This window comes from Oncorhynchus tshawytscha, linkage group LG22 (assembly GCF_018296145.1).
Source record: "Oncorhynchus tshawytscha isolate Ot180627B linkage group LG22, Otsh_v2.0, whole genome shotgun sequence".
NCBI classification, from domain to species: Eukaryota; Metazoa; Chordata; class Actinopteri; order Salmoniformes; family Salmonidae; genus Oncorhynchus; species Oncorhynchus tshawytscha.
Genome location: NC_056450.1, coordinates 14,225,207 through 14,243,286, shown reverse-complemented (window position 1 = coordinate 14,243,286; position 18,080 = coordinate 14,225,207). Strand labels below are relative to the sequence as shown.

At 41.0% G+C, this 18,080-nt stretch overlaps 1 protein-coding gene across 1 annotated transcript; it reads left to right on the top strand.

Moving 5' to 3' along the window:
• The first annotated feature begins 2,716 nt into the window (after positions 1-2,716).
• On the top strand, positions 2,717-5,385 carry LOC112221416 (thyrotropin-releasing hormone receptor-like). The gene is made up of 2 exons (XM_042304376.1): positions 2,717-3,555; positions 4,185-5,385. The coding sequence occupies exons 1-2, from the start codon at positions 2,761-2,763 to the stop codon at positions 4,596-4,598; spliced, it is 1,209 nt and encodes a 402-aa protein (XP_042160310.1). The 5' UTR covers positions 2,717-2,760; the 3' UTR covers positions 4,599-5,385.
• Positions 5,386-18,080: the final 12,695 nt, after the last annotated feature.

Here is an 18,080-nt window from a genome sequence, read left to right as displayed (position 1 = left end):
TGTGCTCTGATGGAAACAATACAGGTAGGATAGTCTGTAGCTCATTAATATCCCCTGCTCTGAAATCCGCTCAAATAGTATTTACTCACATCACTCAAGAAGATCTAAATGCATATTCTCATGAAACTGAGTGAGATCACATGGTTATGGTTGACATGCAGATGCAGCTTGGACGTTTCACCTGTAAAACAAGATGAATTTATCATTCATGATTAACAGTGATGATGGCCTCTTTTGAAATAAGATAGGAATCATTTCTTGTTTAAGGGTATTAAAAATACAAACATTGATTAAAGTCAATGTGTATAGGCATAGGGAGATGATGCATTTGGATTAAGTGTTTTATGCATATAAAATGTTATTATTCAACAGGCTACGGTGCAAACGTTGATTTAGAACGTTCATTTTATTTATGCTCCAGCACCTAAGAAAAAAGCACTACACCACTGAATATAACAGGTTAATCCTGCAATGACACTATAGCTAGACATCGTTGTTAAGACTTTTACTTACTTTGTGTAAAGTCTGAAAGGTCTCATCATACAAGTATTTTGTTAAAATGGGTTACCTGTTTCTCTGCTGGACATACTGTAATATATTCCTGTGGGATTTTACCTGAAGTAATGTGTACAGGGAAGATTTCCTGTAATTCTTCTTAAAATTGACTCAAAAGAGAATAGCATATAATTGAAATCAGTAAACTTCAGAGAACACCCATATGACGTTTTAGTATTTAAATGTAAACTACTGGAACTAGCCATGAAAACATACACACACAAAAGTAATTTGGCATGCGTTTTCACCACATTTATACTAAAAGTTTAAAGGATACATTACATTTTTAGGCCATTTTATTGTGTTTTCCAGACCCCCTCAAAAATGTTAAGCCATCATTGGGCTGTATGTACCAATTATTTATGGAGGGGAGTAGCCTAGTGGTTAGAGAGTTGGACTAGTAACCGGAAGGTTGCAAGTTCAAACCCCGTGCTGACAAGGTACAAATCTGTCATTCTGCCCCTGAACAGGCAGTTAACCCACTGTTCCTAGGCCATCATTGAAAATAAGAATTTGTTATTAACTGACTTGCATAGTAAAATAAATGTTAAAAATGGACAAAATCTGTGATGGCACTATAGCCAAACATACCTCTTTAGACACGCCCCAGCTGTGTGAAATTTGGTGGCTTTATCACTATCACATTTACCACTATCACATGGTTGCCTTTTTTTGCTTCCCAGACTGCCTCCAATCTTTAGAAATGTCCTTAAGGTATCTAGTATTACTGTACCATGTTTGGTACTTCTATCATAAAGTGAAACGATCTCAGGTATATTTGTTTATTTTCCGCTGGACTAAAAGGTAAAAAGTGATCTGCCTGAGCACTGTATTTGTACATTATATAATTTATCAATACAGGGACGCAATGATATTTACATTTTAGAAATTTAGCAGACTTACAGTTAGTGCATTCACCTTAAGATAGCTAGGTGGGACAACCACATATCACAGCCATTGTAAGTACATTTTTCCTCAATGAAGTAGCTATCAGCAAAATCAGAGGTAGAAAGGGCCTACAGCAGGCTCTCCTGGAGGAAGAGCAGCTGTCTTGTCGGGGTTGAGCTTAAGGTGTTGGGCCGACATCCAAACGGAGATATCTGCGTGTCACCACGTGGGTGTCAGAAGGGGGAAGTAGAAAAGTAGTTGAGTGTCATCCGCATAGCCATGATGGGAGAGACCATTGAGAGGATATGACGGAGCCGAGTGACTTGGTGTATAGAGAGAAGAGATATTTGACTGAAGGAAAGCAAATCAGAATTAGCTATAGCATGGACAGCTCTGTCATAGTAGGGCTGGCGTAGCCTATTCTGATACGGTCCAAGTGGCTTATCCAAATGGTTTGAGAGAACGCCAGATTAGGTTGGCTGAGAGCTGAGGGGCTTCATTAACACGATCCTCAGAATCCAATGCATCCAACAGAATTAAAGCAGTGGTTAATTAAAGCAGTCTTCCCATAGGACCAAATCTAATTAGCCAGCCCAACGCAGTAGGGTTCTGTGATTTGTGTCCACCAAAGTAGCTAACATAAAAATCACTTTTTACTTTGCCTTACATGGTAAAAACAAGTGACATGCAATTCCAGCATTTTTGGACCCATTGTGTCAACATAGTGAGTCATTAAATCTATGGCCATTGCTGGTACTAGACAAGGCTGAGTTGTAGTCTATTTTTGCTGCAATTTGCACTATGTTGTCAAATCAAATCAAATCACATTTTATTAGTCACATGCGCTGAATACAACCTTACAGTGATAGAGAGAGAGAGAGAGAGAGAAAGATATATATATATATATATATATATATATATATATATATATATATATATATATATATTATCTTTCTCTCTCAGAGAGGGGTACAGCACCACTGAGAGGGCAACTAGTCATTTTACTATCTCTGTGGATATCAGATGGACTTGAGTTATGAAGCTCAGACCTTTCCAAACCATGGTAAGCTCCTTTTTTTGCAATCATTGCAATTGTTTGATAATAGCTATTTCATTTCAAATATCTTTGTCATCTCAGATGATAAATGACATAGTCATTGACTTATATTTGTATCTCATTTTGAAGGGAAAAAAATAACATGTATATATTCTGGGCAATTTTAGAATAATTTGTATCTATATTTTTTCAGGATTTTTGTCAACTGTTCCACCTCAAGGCAAATTAAAGCAGAAGAAAGGTGCCAACAGTAAAACACCATGGAGAATACTACTGACACCTCTCAAGATGTCTTAAATTTCACACAGAGTGAAGTTCTGATCAATATGCCACAGAACTCCATTGAAGTGCAAGTTATAACAATTGTTCTCGCACTTCTAATATGCGGTGTTGGGATAGCGGGGAATATAATGGTGGTGTTGGTTGTGCTGCGCACCAAGCACATGATGACCCCTACTAACTGTTATCTTGTCAGTCTGGCTATTGCGGACCTTGTCGTCCTTCTAGCGGCAGGTTTACCTAATATTTCTGAAGTAGTCGACTCTTGGATATACGGTTACGCTGGGTGCCTTTGCATCACATACCTGCAATATCTGGGTATTAATGTATCATCCTGCTCCATTACAGCCTTCACCATTGAGCGTTACATTGCTATCTGCCACTCCATCAAGGCGCAATTTATTTGCACCGTGTCTCGGGCGAAGAGGATCATTGCCTGTGTGTGGATTTTCACCTCGCTGTACTGCATAATGTGGTTCTTTTTAGTGGACACGAACGAAACCGTTTACGCCGATGGGGTGGTGGTCAGCTGTGGCTACCGTGTCTCAAGAAACCTCTACATGCCAATTTACTTTCTAGACTTTACTTTGTTTTACGTCATCCCTCTCATTGTGGCTACTGTACTGTACGGTCTTATCGCAAAGATTTTATTTATGAGCCCCTTGCCAACCAATCTCAACGACAGAAGTGAAGGTTCTATACACCAGGGGCGATCCACCAGCAACGTGAAGGTGTCGTGCAAATCGAACAAGGGTGCAGTGACGTCAAGAAAACAGGTAAGCTACATTTTGTGAATTATTGTGGAAAATAGTAATCAAAGACTTTTAAATTGACAAAATACAAAATGTGTTCAAATAATAATTTAGGCTACAATATACAAAATAATTCCACTTTGAAAGTTTATCAATGTAGTGTGTAGTTTATGTACACAATGCAGGCTAGTGCATAGTTCATCAATGTAGTGTGTAGTTTATCTACACAATGCAGGCTAGTGCATAGTTCATCAATGTAGTGTGTAGTTTATCTACACAATGCAGGCTAGTGCATAGTTCATCAATGTAGTGTGTAGTTTATCTACACAATGCAGGCTAGTGCATAGTTCATCAATGTAGTGTGGAAGATACAGCAGCAGGCCCATAGTAATGGTTTCAAAGTTCATAACATCCTGTTATTATCACCTTACGTTAATTATAGCTTTGTTTACCATCATTAGACTGTTCAACTCTACGCCAGAAAAAAAAAGTTTTGTCTTTGCAATTTGAAATGTAGTCCTAAAGTCCTTTCATCAGTCAAACAAACAACCAGAAACATTTGAGTCAATTATTATGACACTGTAGTAACATTTACAGTATTATGAAGAACCTGAATATTTTAACACCATTTTTTCTAACCCCCCATAATTTAGGTTACAAAGATGCTAGCAGTGGTGGTGATTCTTTTCGCCTTGCTCTGGATGCCATACCGGACACTGGTGGTGGTCAACTCTTTCATGGACCCACCCTACCTCAACTCGTGGTTCTTGCTCTTCTGCCGCATGTGCATCTACGTCAACAGCGCCATCAACCCTATCATCTACAACCTCATGTCTCAGAAGTTCCGGGCCGCCTTCAAAAAGCTTTGCAAGTGCAAGGGCCAAGACCCAGAGAAAGTTATCAAGTACAGTGTGCCAGTGTATTACAGTGTCATGAAAGACTCTTCCCGTGAGAGCCATGAGCAGACAGAGCAGGAGGATGTCAGCAGCTTTGGTAACACTAGTGTTAAGAGTGTCAACTTCACAGATGACTGTGGGGACACCGGCACTATGTTCAGCATTGCCTGACAGAAGGACAAAATTGAGAGCAGTTCTTTGTGTAAAATTAGGTTTTATAAAGGCCATGTGCGTAGGGTCACCATTAATGTGATGTACAGTATTTTTACCATATGTGTCAAAGGTCAGTACTAATGTACTTTTTTCTTGTACATACACTTTGTAATTTACTGTTGAAATGTATTGACCATCTGCTATAGTTTACATTCTTATACCACAGCTCAAACCTACAGTATATCACCTAATATTTAGGTAGAGAGTTTCTAGTTAAAATCCCATTGTCTGCTTGTTAAAAGACATTCAGTCAACCAAACAATCTAAAATATTGGCTGTAGAACTCATGAGGGTTGGAGACTATCCTGGTATTAATCTTTGCATTTTAATCAGAAACTCATTCAAACTTAGAGCAGCAGGTGGATGGACTAGTTAGTCAATCAATAACAATAATTCATCATTGAAGATCCAGGTAGAAACATAAACAACAGGACTGCAGCCTCTGAGTTGTGGACTCCTGTCATTTACAAGAAGTAAAGGCTTGAAAGTCACATGACTAATATCATCAAAACACCTTCATGCAGGTTGTGGGTTTGTTGATTTGTTTGACATTTTCTTGTTGGCCTCTTGAAACCTCTGAAACTATTGTGCTCATCACACTGTACAGTATCTGTTCTGGTCTATGTACGTTGAAGCATGTAAATCCTGTAGTAAAATGTGACAGTGTGGAAGATGGAATGTTTTATTAAATTAATATATTGCATATAGCTTTTTTACATTTTCAAATGCAGCACTTTCTCATACCGGTTATAACAATGTCTATAACAGTCATGGCTTTTTGGGGACTTGATTTTTGTGATTAATTTGAGCAATTCATTGAATTAAAGGTGACCAACCATCATGCTTTTGTCCAATATTTGTAGAAGAGCGAGCAGGCAAGTTATTTGCTATAAAGTTAAGTAATGGAAACTGGGAGGCAACTGGCCTGATTGTTTATACAATCTGAAACTCAAACATTCAAAAACTGTATGGACTGCAGTGGAAATATCCAGCTTTACATTGGCATGTACATCAAATTGTTTTCAAAGCATCCCAGTTGATTACTAGTTCCATACACTGCTGGTCAGTTTGAGATCCTGTAGGAAAAGAACACAAGTCAAGTTTGACATCCATCAATTTCAGCACCACCCCAGTGAACAGCGCCAACAACACACTGCTCAAATCTTTGGCTGCAATCACTGAAATTTAGGCTATTTCAGGCCTATAAAAATGTATTAGATTGCTCTTGTTTTTCTCTACTGTCTTTTAGTTATTTCCCTCTATAATTTGTGCTTGTTTGATTTCCCACCAAGATGTTAAAACGTCTTTTATAGATTTGCATTGACCCATTTGGAAGAAAAATATATTTAGAGGCTTAGACAAACACTCTATTCAATACTTTTTTTCAAATTCCAGTTCATTAATTTCCCTGTAACATTTTCCTTGAAAGCATACATTTATCAGCTAAACATTCCCTTTCAGTTTGCATGGTGATGACCCCCCTTCAACAGTGTCAGTTGGTTTGACAGTAATGTTGTGCTTGGTAAATGGTGGTTCTATACTGGGGACCTGCCACGCAGCTCTGCTCTGCTTCAGATGCTTGCCAGGTTACAGCAACATTGTCTTCTCACACAGCCTCAGTGATGATCATAGACAGTCATAAACAATGGAGGAGTATCCATACTACAACAAACATCCATTTACATTGCGTTCCGCTGAACCTAATTAGTGTTTATGGTTATGTCCACCCCATCCTGTTCATAAAAATAAAATACAAATCTGCCTTAAGATATTTTTTTCTCAGGATTCTGGTTATGGGGTGAAGAGATTTCTTCCAATCTTTCAGACATTATAAGAGCCATTCCTTGCTCATCAAGCTCTACATTTAAAGCCAGAGAGGGATAATTCTTACTGTTCATTATCTCTTTTAACCCCCCCTGTGCTATGAGCTTCTTTCTCTGAAACCAAGATAACTGCTTCAAGATTTTAGCAGCCTTTCTGCACAATCAAATTTAGTATGCTTCACACTGGGTGGTGGTGGTGGGGGGGGGTTCAGCTGAATTTTAAGAGGTTTCTAGGGACATAGTTTTTTTTCGAAACATTTGCATCAGATAAGATTAGCTACACAGTTCACATTTATGAATTTTACTCTAAATTGCCTGCAGCGACTAAAATAGAAAGAATGGAATGAAAAGGGAGGCATTCTGACTGCAAGAGGTTTGAGTCTCAAACTTTTAGACTTTACTGTAGACTGTTTTTTCACATACCGCGATATAATGTGGGTAGTGCATCCTTTATCCAAACTGATATGAACATGTTATTTTGATGGATGGTGTCTATTCCCGAGGAATCATATTATTTTAATATTGATGGCGGGGTAGACACTCATACCCAGCCATGGCCATGCATAACCTGTGCACCACACCATTAAGACGGAATGTGTGTTGTAAGACTACTAATGCAGTTATACAAAGCCGCTCTGACAACAAGGCACTCTTCTGCGCCATGCTTTTCACATGTAGCCTACTAAGCCTCATTATGATAGGGATGGAAGTAATTCATCCACCTCTTGCCCCTCAAGGGTGTCTGCCTCCTCACTATTAGGATTCAAACCAGCACAATCAAAGGCTCAGCAGAGACAGACAATAGCCATTCTGTATGGAGAGGTGAATCATATCTGTTTTGGTTTTCAGGATGTCTATTATGCAGCACTGAAGAGTCCACTCAAATGGTCTCTTTTTATTTTTTCATTTCATGGTTATTAATCCTCTTCCCTGTCTGAATATGAATTATGCATTGCCTGGAATATCATGTACTGAGGTAACACTGAGAAACAAGCCATCATTCAGGCGTCTATGTCTGTCCCTGCTCATGTCCGACAGTTAAACCTTATGTATTTTATCACCCTGTTTCTAACAGGGCATAGTTTTCAGTGTTGTCTACAGTTTCTTTGAATGAATCCCTGTATGGACCGTATGTACAGTATACTATAGGTTGCATTTTCCTGAGAAGCATACAAGGATGAAAAAGAGCTAGAAGAAGGCTGAGAGGAAGAAAGGTGAGGAGGATGAGGAGAAGCAGACAGTATAGGATAATTGCAAAGTATTAGTTGATTTATTTATTTGAATATAGAGGTTTATATTTCAGACATTTATTGGACATTAACAACAAAGAGGAAAGAAACCCAAAGGCGTGTACTTCATATTTGGGCAATCAGACACACCAGACATAATAAAGTCTGTGAGAGTACCCATTGTAGTCTCAATAATAGACCACCTATTGTAGTCTCAATAATAGAGCACCCATGTAGTCTCAATAATAGAGCACCCATTGTAGTCTCCATCATTTTTATCAAGGCTACTGCAATGGCCATTTTGATGGCAATCAGAATGAATTTCTTCAGCAAAGAAAATATCAAAGAAATTAAAGAGTCTAAGCACATTGAATTAGTTTTAGATCTCTTTTCAGTATGCTCTGAGGCTTTAATAAACAGAGGTAAGGTGGGGGAGGTGGCAGATCATTTTGTTAGCTTTAATCTATGCTTCTAAGTCCAATTAAAATGGTTTTCAGGGTAGAACAAGATAAAAACATTTTAACACCAGCAGTCTACTGAACCGTTTTATAACATAATGTTTGAGTTCATTGGATGAAAGTTCAGAAGGCATATTTAGGATTGATTACTGCCAGTTCCAGAACTATAACCAGTCAAGCAGCAGTTTAAAAGCAGCCTTCCGTGGCACAAACGTCATTGGCTTAGAGAGAACTGAAGCGTATATGTGTTTCCTGCAGAAACAAACAGGGACTTGCCTAAGTCGATAGATATTGACTAAGTTGGCCAAATAATTCCTTCCGTTCTATATTGAATAACAGAATGGGTTTTCAGACAAGGCTGGCCAACAGACTGGTACAGATGACCTGTTCAGTAAAGTAACAGTGCGTGTGGCTTGGGTGATCTGTCTACACTTTCTCCCTAAGCATGTGGCTCACAGGTTGCCTCTTTCTATCAATCATAGAGCAAATCACACACCAGTCCTGGAGGAAACTACATGTCATCCATCTTATTAATATTTCGGCCATGTGTTGGCATTGTCACCCAGATTTACTGAGCACCAGTCACATTCTGTCAGTGGCAGGATGGTAGTTTGACCATATTAATCTGGACCACATGTTGCAGGCTGTGTTCAGCCACTTGGGAGATGAAAGGATTTCAAAAGCGTAACACAATTCAAGTAGCAAGCTACAGTGAACAGCAGGAAACATACTTTCATTCAATGCCAGTAGGAAGAACATTTCCCTGTGAACACGGCTATGATGTCCTTACAGTATTTAAATCTGTATCAATTTCTCTCCCACACATCTACATCTATTTGAAAAAGCCCTGATGTTCACTAACAACAAAACCAAACATATAACCCTACATGAAAAGGTCAGGGTACAGTGTGATGGCCACACATTTAATCTGAAATGTTTGCTATAGGTTTATGACTTAGACTTGAAAGCATCAGACAGCTATTATGACATTTGCTCTTCTGCAAATGGATGGACATATGAAAAGATTCATGTTCACCATCTCCTCATGGTGACTGACAGTGTCTATAATTGTCCTAACTTAGGTTTACGTAGTATGAATGCTAACCCGGGAAAAACATAGTTATCCACCTAACATTCAGAAAGATCAGCTGATTGATTAACAAAGCAATACTTGTGTCATCCCCAGATGATACGTTTTTATATTGTTTTCGCTGCATCTGACAGATGTCTTGTCATTTTTTTATCTTGATGTCTCATGCTCTCTGGGGCAAAAAGCAGCTGACCACACCCTCCCCTCAGTCACAAAGAAAGGAAGTAAAGCATATTCTAGACTGAGCAGAGAGGACATATGACACTTTATATGTTCCAATATGGCTAAGACATCTGCTTAAAACAATTACTGTGCAGCAAAAGGCAATTTCACAAAGACTAGCATGTGTCCTGCATAGAAGGCAGTCATAGAGCAATAGAAGTCCGCGGGAAATAGGGTTTTTACAGGAGACTTTCTTTCAGGCTCCACTCCCAGGATGATATTGCTGCTCACAGATGCGGTGTGATATATAGTTCAGCAGCCCTTCACAGCAATGCAATATTCCTGAGGGGCTGCTGGTCTTTAGGACACTTGAAGTTGAATCCATAATGGATGGGCATTGCTCTTTTACCACGGAACATCGCAAGGGATCTTTTGGCGGGATACCTTGTTGATCCTTGTGGTGAATGACATTTCTATTCCATTTGTCTTTTGGACAATGGCTGAGTTTACACAGGCAGCTCAATTTTTTTTCCCACTAATTGGTGTTTGCACATCAGATCTTTTTCAATTAGTGAATAAAATAAAATTTGATTTAATATTTTGTAGTCATAAGCCATTCAAACTCTCTGTTAAGTATCCAGGAAAGATGAATATATTTGTATTCATGAGATCTCAAAGTGTTTACCCATACACGCAGAGCATTAATTTCCTAAGACTGGAATGTGGATAGAATCACAACATGTAAATCACCAGGCAGATGATCTTTCCCCCAGGTAAAGATGTCTGTAATCGTGTAGCAGCTATGGCTGGTCAGGTTTCTAATCAGGAAGGGCAAAAGAGTGCATGACTGATTTAGCTGTATTTAAAAATGACTTTGATATATCCACTAACACATTCCTTTGCCTGGAATCTCTTCTGTGCCGGTAATAAATCTAAGTAAAATGTATCCCTTTCTGTGCACATGCAGACAGTAGTCAGTATGGCCCTCTCAGGAAGCCACAACAATAGATTTGACCACATATTGCAGCCTTGTATTTAGGAACATTTGTCATAACAGATTTATAATTACTCTTATATCACTGTGGTTGATCACTAACAAATCATTTTCATTGTTTACTGGGAGTTTTGGCTGAGACAAGACAATGGGACAATGTTCAAACCAGAGATTCAGTCACCTCAGATGTCTTAGAATGATATTCACAGACTGCATTTTCTTGTTTCCCCCGGGGATTTCAAGTTCTCCCGGGTTTTGTCAAAAAGAAGTGCAGATTTCAGGCATACAGTACAACTTCTAAGCTATTTTGTAAGCCTTGGGTGACAAGGCTTCAGAACGTCAGAGTAGTGTTCGATTCTCAGAGATAGAACGTTCAGTCTGGAAATTGCTTCAAATCCACAGAACTGATGGACAAATTGAGTTTGTGAAAGAGGCATAAAATGCTAGATTATTTTAGGAAATGAATCATAGAAATAGATAGAACATCTACGCCAAAAGTATAATTGCAAGTGCAGACTTTGTAGACTTTGTGAAATTGCAATCCATCAAATTCATTTTAGACTTTGAAAGAGACTTTCAAAGGAAGAGAGAGGATGTCCTGAAATGGACACGATAAATCTGAGCCCGCAGAGGCTGTACAGATAAGAAATACACCAAAACACGTCCATTTTACTAGTAATTTATGTGGCCATTTTCTCGACACAAACCTTTGTTAGATCTTCCCCAGAGAAGGAAAAGAAAAACATCTATTCTCTATAACTAAGCCTTGCCTAGAGGCAGAAAGGCCCACATGTCTTAACAACAGCTCAATAATATACCGTATTGTTCTTTTTCATACCAAGTCAAAGGCCGATAAAACAAATGGAGTTTACAGAGAACCCAAGAGTATTGTTAGGTTGGGTTGCTGCTGCATGACAAACAATAGACACCTCAAACTTCTCTAAACTGTTCAGCGATATCCTACATTTTTTGGTTGACATGCAGGAATCTTATGGTAGTAGTATGGTGTAGGCCTAGTATAGGGTACGTTATGGAAAACTATTTGATATACATGGGCCCATGAATTGGGCCTATGAATGTAACTTTCTACCACCCTCTACAATTCATTCTCATGAAAAACACAATGCTATGATTGAAGAGCACCTATTGTTTATTTTGGCATTATTGAAACTGCAGTTAAACATGTGCGTCTTGTATATTCTCCAAGTGATGCAACAAGTGGAACTCAATGTATTTTCTCGTGGATTTCCCAAGGGTAGAATGAACACATGTGGTTTCTCCAGTGCTCAATATTGGAATTAATGGGAATGAAATTACAAATGAAATAAATACCCAACAAGTTACAATATTCTCTTTGACATACAATATATTCACAAGAAAACACACGCAAAAAAAATCTTAATAACATACTGTATCATACGGACACTCTTCACTCCATAAAAATTAAAAATCCTCGTACCTCTAGGGATTCCACTCTCCACAGGTTCTGTCAACAACAACAAAAGGTGCAGATTCTGTTAACAACAACAAAAGGTGCAGGTTCTGTCAACAACAACAAAAGGTGCAGATTCTGTTAACAACAACAAAAGGTGCAGGTTCTGTCAACAACAACAAAAGGTCCTGATTCTGTCAACAACAAAAGGTGCAGATTCTGTCAACAACAACAAAAGGTGCAGATTCTGTCAACAACAACAAAAGATGCAGGTTCTGTCAACAACAACAAAAGGTGCAGATTCTGCGCCTACAGTGTGTACAACTAATATGCTATATCTAGCTCACAAACATTGGCTAGACCAGACATCTGAAACATCCGACTGAATGTATTCTCTGTTGACTATGCCCATGCCACAACCATTTTAAATGAATGGAGTCAAATACCACAGTTCCTGGCTGGACCACTGAAGTGAAAAACACCTTTCATTTATGGAGGGTAAATGGTCAGTCATAATCAATACACTTTCAGAATTCCAATCAGCAGTGCCATAAAGAACCCCGCGTAGAAAGCTCTTGAGAAATGATTAACCTTTTGGTTTGATATGTCTGTGAGCAACAGTGCCTGTAGGTATAAAATATACACACCCCCCCCCAACTTTTCATTTGGCTCTATACTCCAGCATTTTGGATTTGAGATCAAATGTTTCATATGAAGCGACAGTTCAGAATGTCACCTTTAGTTTGAAGGTATTTTCATACATATCTTTTTTACCATTTAGAAATGAAAACACTTTATGTATCTAGTGCCCCATTTGAAGGTGTCATAAGTATTTGGACAAATTCACTTATATGTGTTTTAAAGAAGTCCAAAATATAGTATTTGGTCCCATATTCCTAGCACACAATGACTACATCGAGCTTGGGACTCTACATGCTTGGATGCATTTGCACTTTGTTTTGGTTGTGTTTTGCACAATAGAAATGAATGGTAAATAATGTAGTGTCATTTTGGAGTAACTTTTATAGTAAATAAGAATATAATATGTTTCTGAACAATTCTTGATGAATGTGGATGCTACCATGAATACAGATAATCATGAATGAATTGTGAATAATGATGAGTAAGAAAGTTAGAGGCATAAATAACATACCTCCCAAGCATTGCATGTTTTGGGAGCATTTTTATTTATTTTACTAGGCAAGTCAGTTAAGAACAAATTCTTATTTTCAATGACAGCCTATGAACAGTGGGTTAACTGCCTGTTCAGGGTCAGAATGACAGATTTGTACCTTGTCAGCTCAGGGGTTTGAACTTGCAACCTTCCAATTACTAGTCCAACACTCTTACCACTAAGCTACCCTGCCAGCATGATCTTTGTGCATCTGTAACTTTCTCACTCATCATTATTGGGCAATTCCTTCATGATTATCGGTAATCATGGTAACATCCACATTAATTTAGAAGTGTTCAGAAACATTTTGCTGCATGTGATGTGATCATATTTGACATGGATAGAGGGCAGAAATAGCAAGTAGGGACAAATATCAAAATCAGTGGTGTTAAGTAAAAAATACTTTAAAGTTTTACTTAAGTAGTTTTTGGGGGTGTCTGTACTTTACTTTACTATTTCTAATTTTGCCAACTTTTACTTCACTACATTCCTAAAGAAAATACATATTCCCTGACACACAAAAGTACTCATTACATTTTGACAGGAAAATGGTCCAATTCACACATCAACATCCCTGGTCATCCCTACTGCCTCTGATCTGGCGGACTCACTAAACACAAATGCTTCCTTTGCAAATTATGTCTGAGTGTTGGAGTGTGCCCCTAGCTATCCGCCCATTAAAAAATAAAATCTAAATTGTGCAGTCTGGTTTGCTTAATATAAGGAATTTGAAATGGTTTATACTTTACTTTTACTTTTGATACTTAAGTGTAGTTCTGTCTTTGAGCTGTTCTTGTCTATTGATGTTCTGTATTATGTCATGTTTCATGTTTTGTGTGGACTCCAGGAAGAGTAGCTGCTGCTTTTGCAACAGCTAATGGGGATCCTAATACAATACAACAACTACCTCGTCAGCAGATAGATTGTGGCATCAGCATAATCTCAAAACCATAGTTTTGTCATGACTCTCTCTCTTTGGTGAGGATCAAAGGTGCCAGATCAGCTTTGCAAATGGCTGACAGATAGCTAGACCCCCCCTCACAGAAGAGGAAAGGGGGAAGAGTTGGGACAGTTTTATGACTCTTAACACCCGGTCATAAATAGTTTGCAACAGATGACTCTTTCTTTCACTGCAGTATTGGGAAATAAATCTCCTTTTGTTACAGAGAGACTATTGCCGCCAAAACCCTTTTCTCCAAGAGAATGAACTTTGGAACAATATTCGTGAGATAGGAATGTTAAGAATGGTCCGTGGGGATCCGTGGGGATCATCAAGAATAATCATGTCATATCGTTTATTATTTTGTGATGTCATTAAGGATGGTATAACAAAGTAACTGTAACTCTGAAAGTGTACGCATTCTATGTATCAAGTTTACATCTAAATGTGGTATAAAATATATGATTAAATATGAGAATACTTTTGTGAAGATAGCAATGTAATTTTAGCTTTCTAAGTTAGATAATTGTTTTTCATATAAACTTGTGCCCAGTCAGTAACCACGCCCAAGTGAGCACAGACAACGTGATGGAACACACCCTTTTTACCCGAGGATAAAAGGACTCGCTAACTAAATTTACATTAAACCAAGTAGACAGCCGGTGACATTATGAATGGTTGAAACTACCAGACCAGATAGCATGGAGCGGTGGCTACATGGCTGAAATGGTGAGACCAGTACATTGCCGTGTTACTACTGGCGTGTAAAGTGGTCGGGAGCTGAACCCTGAATAATCAACCATTGAGACCATGCAGACAGATGGTGTGAGCCGGACTTTACGAATGGTTAAAGATCAGGAAGTGTGGAGCGGTGGCTACAAATTTAAATGGTTAGAAACTCTGAAACACTCAACACGAGTGAAAAAGATAAAGACTAGACCAGAACATTCACAGTCTGGAGCTGTGCATGTAAAAGTGGTCCTAGAATTTGACTAAAGACACGAGGGGGGAAGCAAGACTTCCCATCTCAGACAACCGTTGGTGCATCTGAAGTACTTGTTCAAACAAACACTTCACTACCAGAGAAGCTCTACAAATAAGAAGTACATTGTGACCTCTGGTGGACAACCAGAGCCTTACATCGAGCCACTCCCCATAGACGGATCGATTGGTTTCAACAGAGAAATGACAGAGAAAGACATCTACGCATAAATATATACATTCCATTTCTTATCCGAATGAGTGGAGGTTCATGTGCAAAGTATTACTATTCCTTTGAGCGTAGGTTCTGAATGTATCCAAGTGTTCCCTCTTTGTCTCTCCCTCTCTTTACCTACCCCTCCCTCTCCATATGTATAACCAGCCATCATATATTGTCAATCCACTGGGGTTCTTTTATCTCATGTATTTGGCATTTGGTATTTTATTAGGATTCCCATTAGCTGTTGCAAAATCAGCAGCTACTCTTGCTGGGGTCCACACCAAACATGAAATTTAACACAAAATGACATAATACAGAACATCAAGACAAGGGCTCAAGGACAGAACTACATAAACAAAATGTAAAGGCACACATAGCCTACATATCAATACATACACACAAACTATCTAGGTCAAATAGGGGATAGGTGTTGTGCCGTGAGGTGTTGCTTTATCTGTTTTTGTTAAACCAGGTTTGCTGTTTATTTGAGCAATATGAGACGGAAGGAAGTTCCACGCAATAAGGGCTCTATATAATACTGTACGATTTCTTGAATTTGTTCTGGATTTGGGGACGTTGAAAAGACCCCTGGTGGCATGTCTGGTGGGATAAGTGTGTGTGCCAGAGCTGTGTGTAAGTTGACTATGTAAACAATTTGGGACTTCCAACATATTAATGTATCTTATAAAAATAAGAAGTGATGCAGTCTGTCTCTCAACTCTTAGCCAAGAGAGTCTGGCATGCTGTAACGGTTTTCTTCTGGGGAAAGAGAGGCGGACCAAAACGCAGCATGGTTACTTGTAAACATCTTTAATAAAGATGAACAATGAACAAGAAATGTTAAAAAAAAACGAAACAGCCCTATCTGGTGCAACAAACACAGAGACAGGAACAATCACCCACAACAGACCTAAAGAATATGGCTGCCTAAATATGGTTCCCAATCAGAGACAATGATAAACACCTGCCTCTGATTGAGAACCACTCTAGGCAACCATAGACTTACCTAGAGTACTACTCTAACCACAATCCCATAACTACAAACAACCCCAGACAAAACAAACCACATAAATCCCCATGTCACACCCTGGCCTCACCAAAATACTAACGAAAACACTGAATACTAAGGCCAGGGCGTGACAGTACGCCCCCCCAAAGGAGCGGACTCCCGGCCGCCACCTAAATCCATAGGGGAGGGTCTGGGTGGGTGTCTGTCCACGGTGGCGGCTCTGGCGCTGGACGTGGACCCCATTCCAACATAGTCTCTGTCCACCTCCTTCGCGTCCCTTGATTGGCGACCCTCGCCGCCGACCCAGGCCTACTAACCCCAACAAAGGGCCCACCTGGACTGAGGGGTGCCTCACAACTGAGGAAGCTCAGGACTGAGGGGAAGCTCAGGACTGAGGGGAAGCTCAGGACTGAGGGGAAGCTCAGGACTGAGGGGAAGCTCAGGACTGAGGGGAAGCTCAGGACTGAGAGGAAGCTCAGGACTGAGGGGAAGCTCAGGCAGGTTGATGGATCTGGCAGATCCTGGCTGGCTGGTGGCTCTGGCAGATCCTGGCTGACTGGTGGTTCCGACAGATCCTGCCTGACTGGCGGTTCCGACAGTTTCTGGCAGACTGGCGGATCCTGGCTGACTTACGGCTCTGGCAGATCCTGGCTGACTGGCAGATCCTGGCTGACTGGCAGTCCTGGCAGATCCTGGCTGAATGGCGGATCCTGGCAGACTGGCGGATCTGACGGATCCTGGCAGACTGGCGGATCTGACGGATCCTGGGAGACTGGCGGATCTGGCTGACTGATCCTGGCGGCTCCTGGCTGACTGGCGGCTCCTGGCTGACTGGCGGCTCCTGGCTGACTGGCGGCACTGGCGGTTCCCGGCGGCACTGGCGGCTCCTGGCTGACTGGCGGCACTGGCGGCTCCTGGCTGACTGGCGGCTCCTGGCTGACTGGCGATTCCTGGCTGACTGGTGGCACTGGCGGCTCCTGGCAGACTGGCGGCTCCTGGCAGACTTGCGGCACTGGGCAGACAGGTGGCTCAGGCGGCGCTGGGCAGACGGGTGGCTCAGGCGGCGCTGATAGCTCAGACGGCGCTGGGCAGACGGGAAGCTCCGGCAACGCTGGAGAGGAAGGCTCCGGCAGCGCTGGACTGAGGAGCTCTGGCGCCTCTGGACTGAGGGGCTCTGGCGCCTCTGGACTGAGGGGCTCTGGCGCCTCTGGACTGAGGGGCTCTGGCGCCTCTGGACTGAGGGGCTCTGGCGCCTCTGGACTGAGGGGCTCTGGCGCCTCTGGACTGAGGGGCTCTGGCGCCTCTGGACTGAGGGGCGGAAACTCCGGTAGCGCCGGACAGGAGGGAGCACCTGTGTTGATGGGACGGAGAGACAGCCTGGTGCGGGGTGCCAGCACTGGTGGTACCGGGCTGGGGACACACAAGGCATTCGCCCTGAGGTGCATACTATGCCAAACCAACAGCCTTCTCTCTATTCTGTCCAATACATCCTCAACACTCTCAGACTCAGCACTCAGCTTCGCCGACAGCTCCAATTCCATCCATGGCTCCTTACGGTAAACAGGGGGAGTTGGCTCAGGTCTGACTCCTGACTCTGCCACACTCTCCCTGTGCCCCCCCCAAGAAATTTTTGGGGCTGCCTCTCGGGCTTCCAGCCGCTCTGCCGTGCTAGCTCCTCCTGCTGCTGCTTTTGCTGCTGCTGCTGTTGCTCCTGCTGCACCTGTTGCTGCTGCCTCTGTTTACCACGCCGCTTGGTCCTTGGTTGGTGGGTGATTCTGTAACGGTATTCTTCTGGGGAAAGAGGGGCGGACCAAAACGCAGCGTGGTTACTTGTAAACATCTTTAATAAAGATGAACAATGAACAATCTACAAAACAAGAAATGTGAAAAAAGAAGAAAAAAAAACAGCCCTATCTTGTGCAACAAAC

Coding starts and splice junctions, on each gene's coding strand:
- LOC112221416 (XM_042304376.1), top strand. CDS start 2,761: ATGGAGAATACTACTGACACCTCTCAAGATGTCTTAAATTTCACACAG. Junction 3,556..4,184: donor CAGTGACGTCAAGAAAACAG/GTAAGCTACATT, acceptor CCCATAATTTAG/GTTACAAAGATGCTAGCAGT.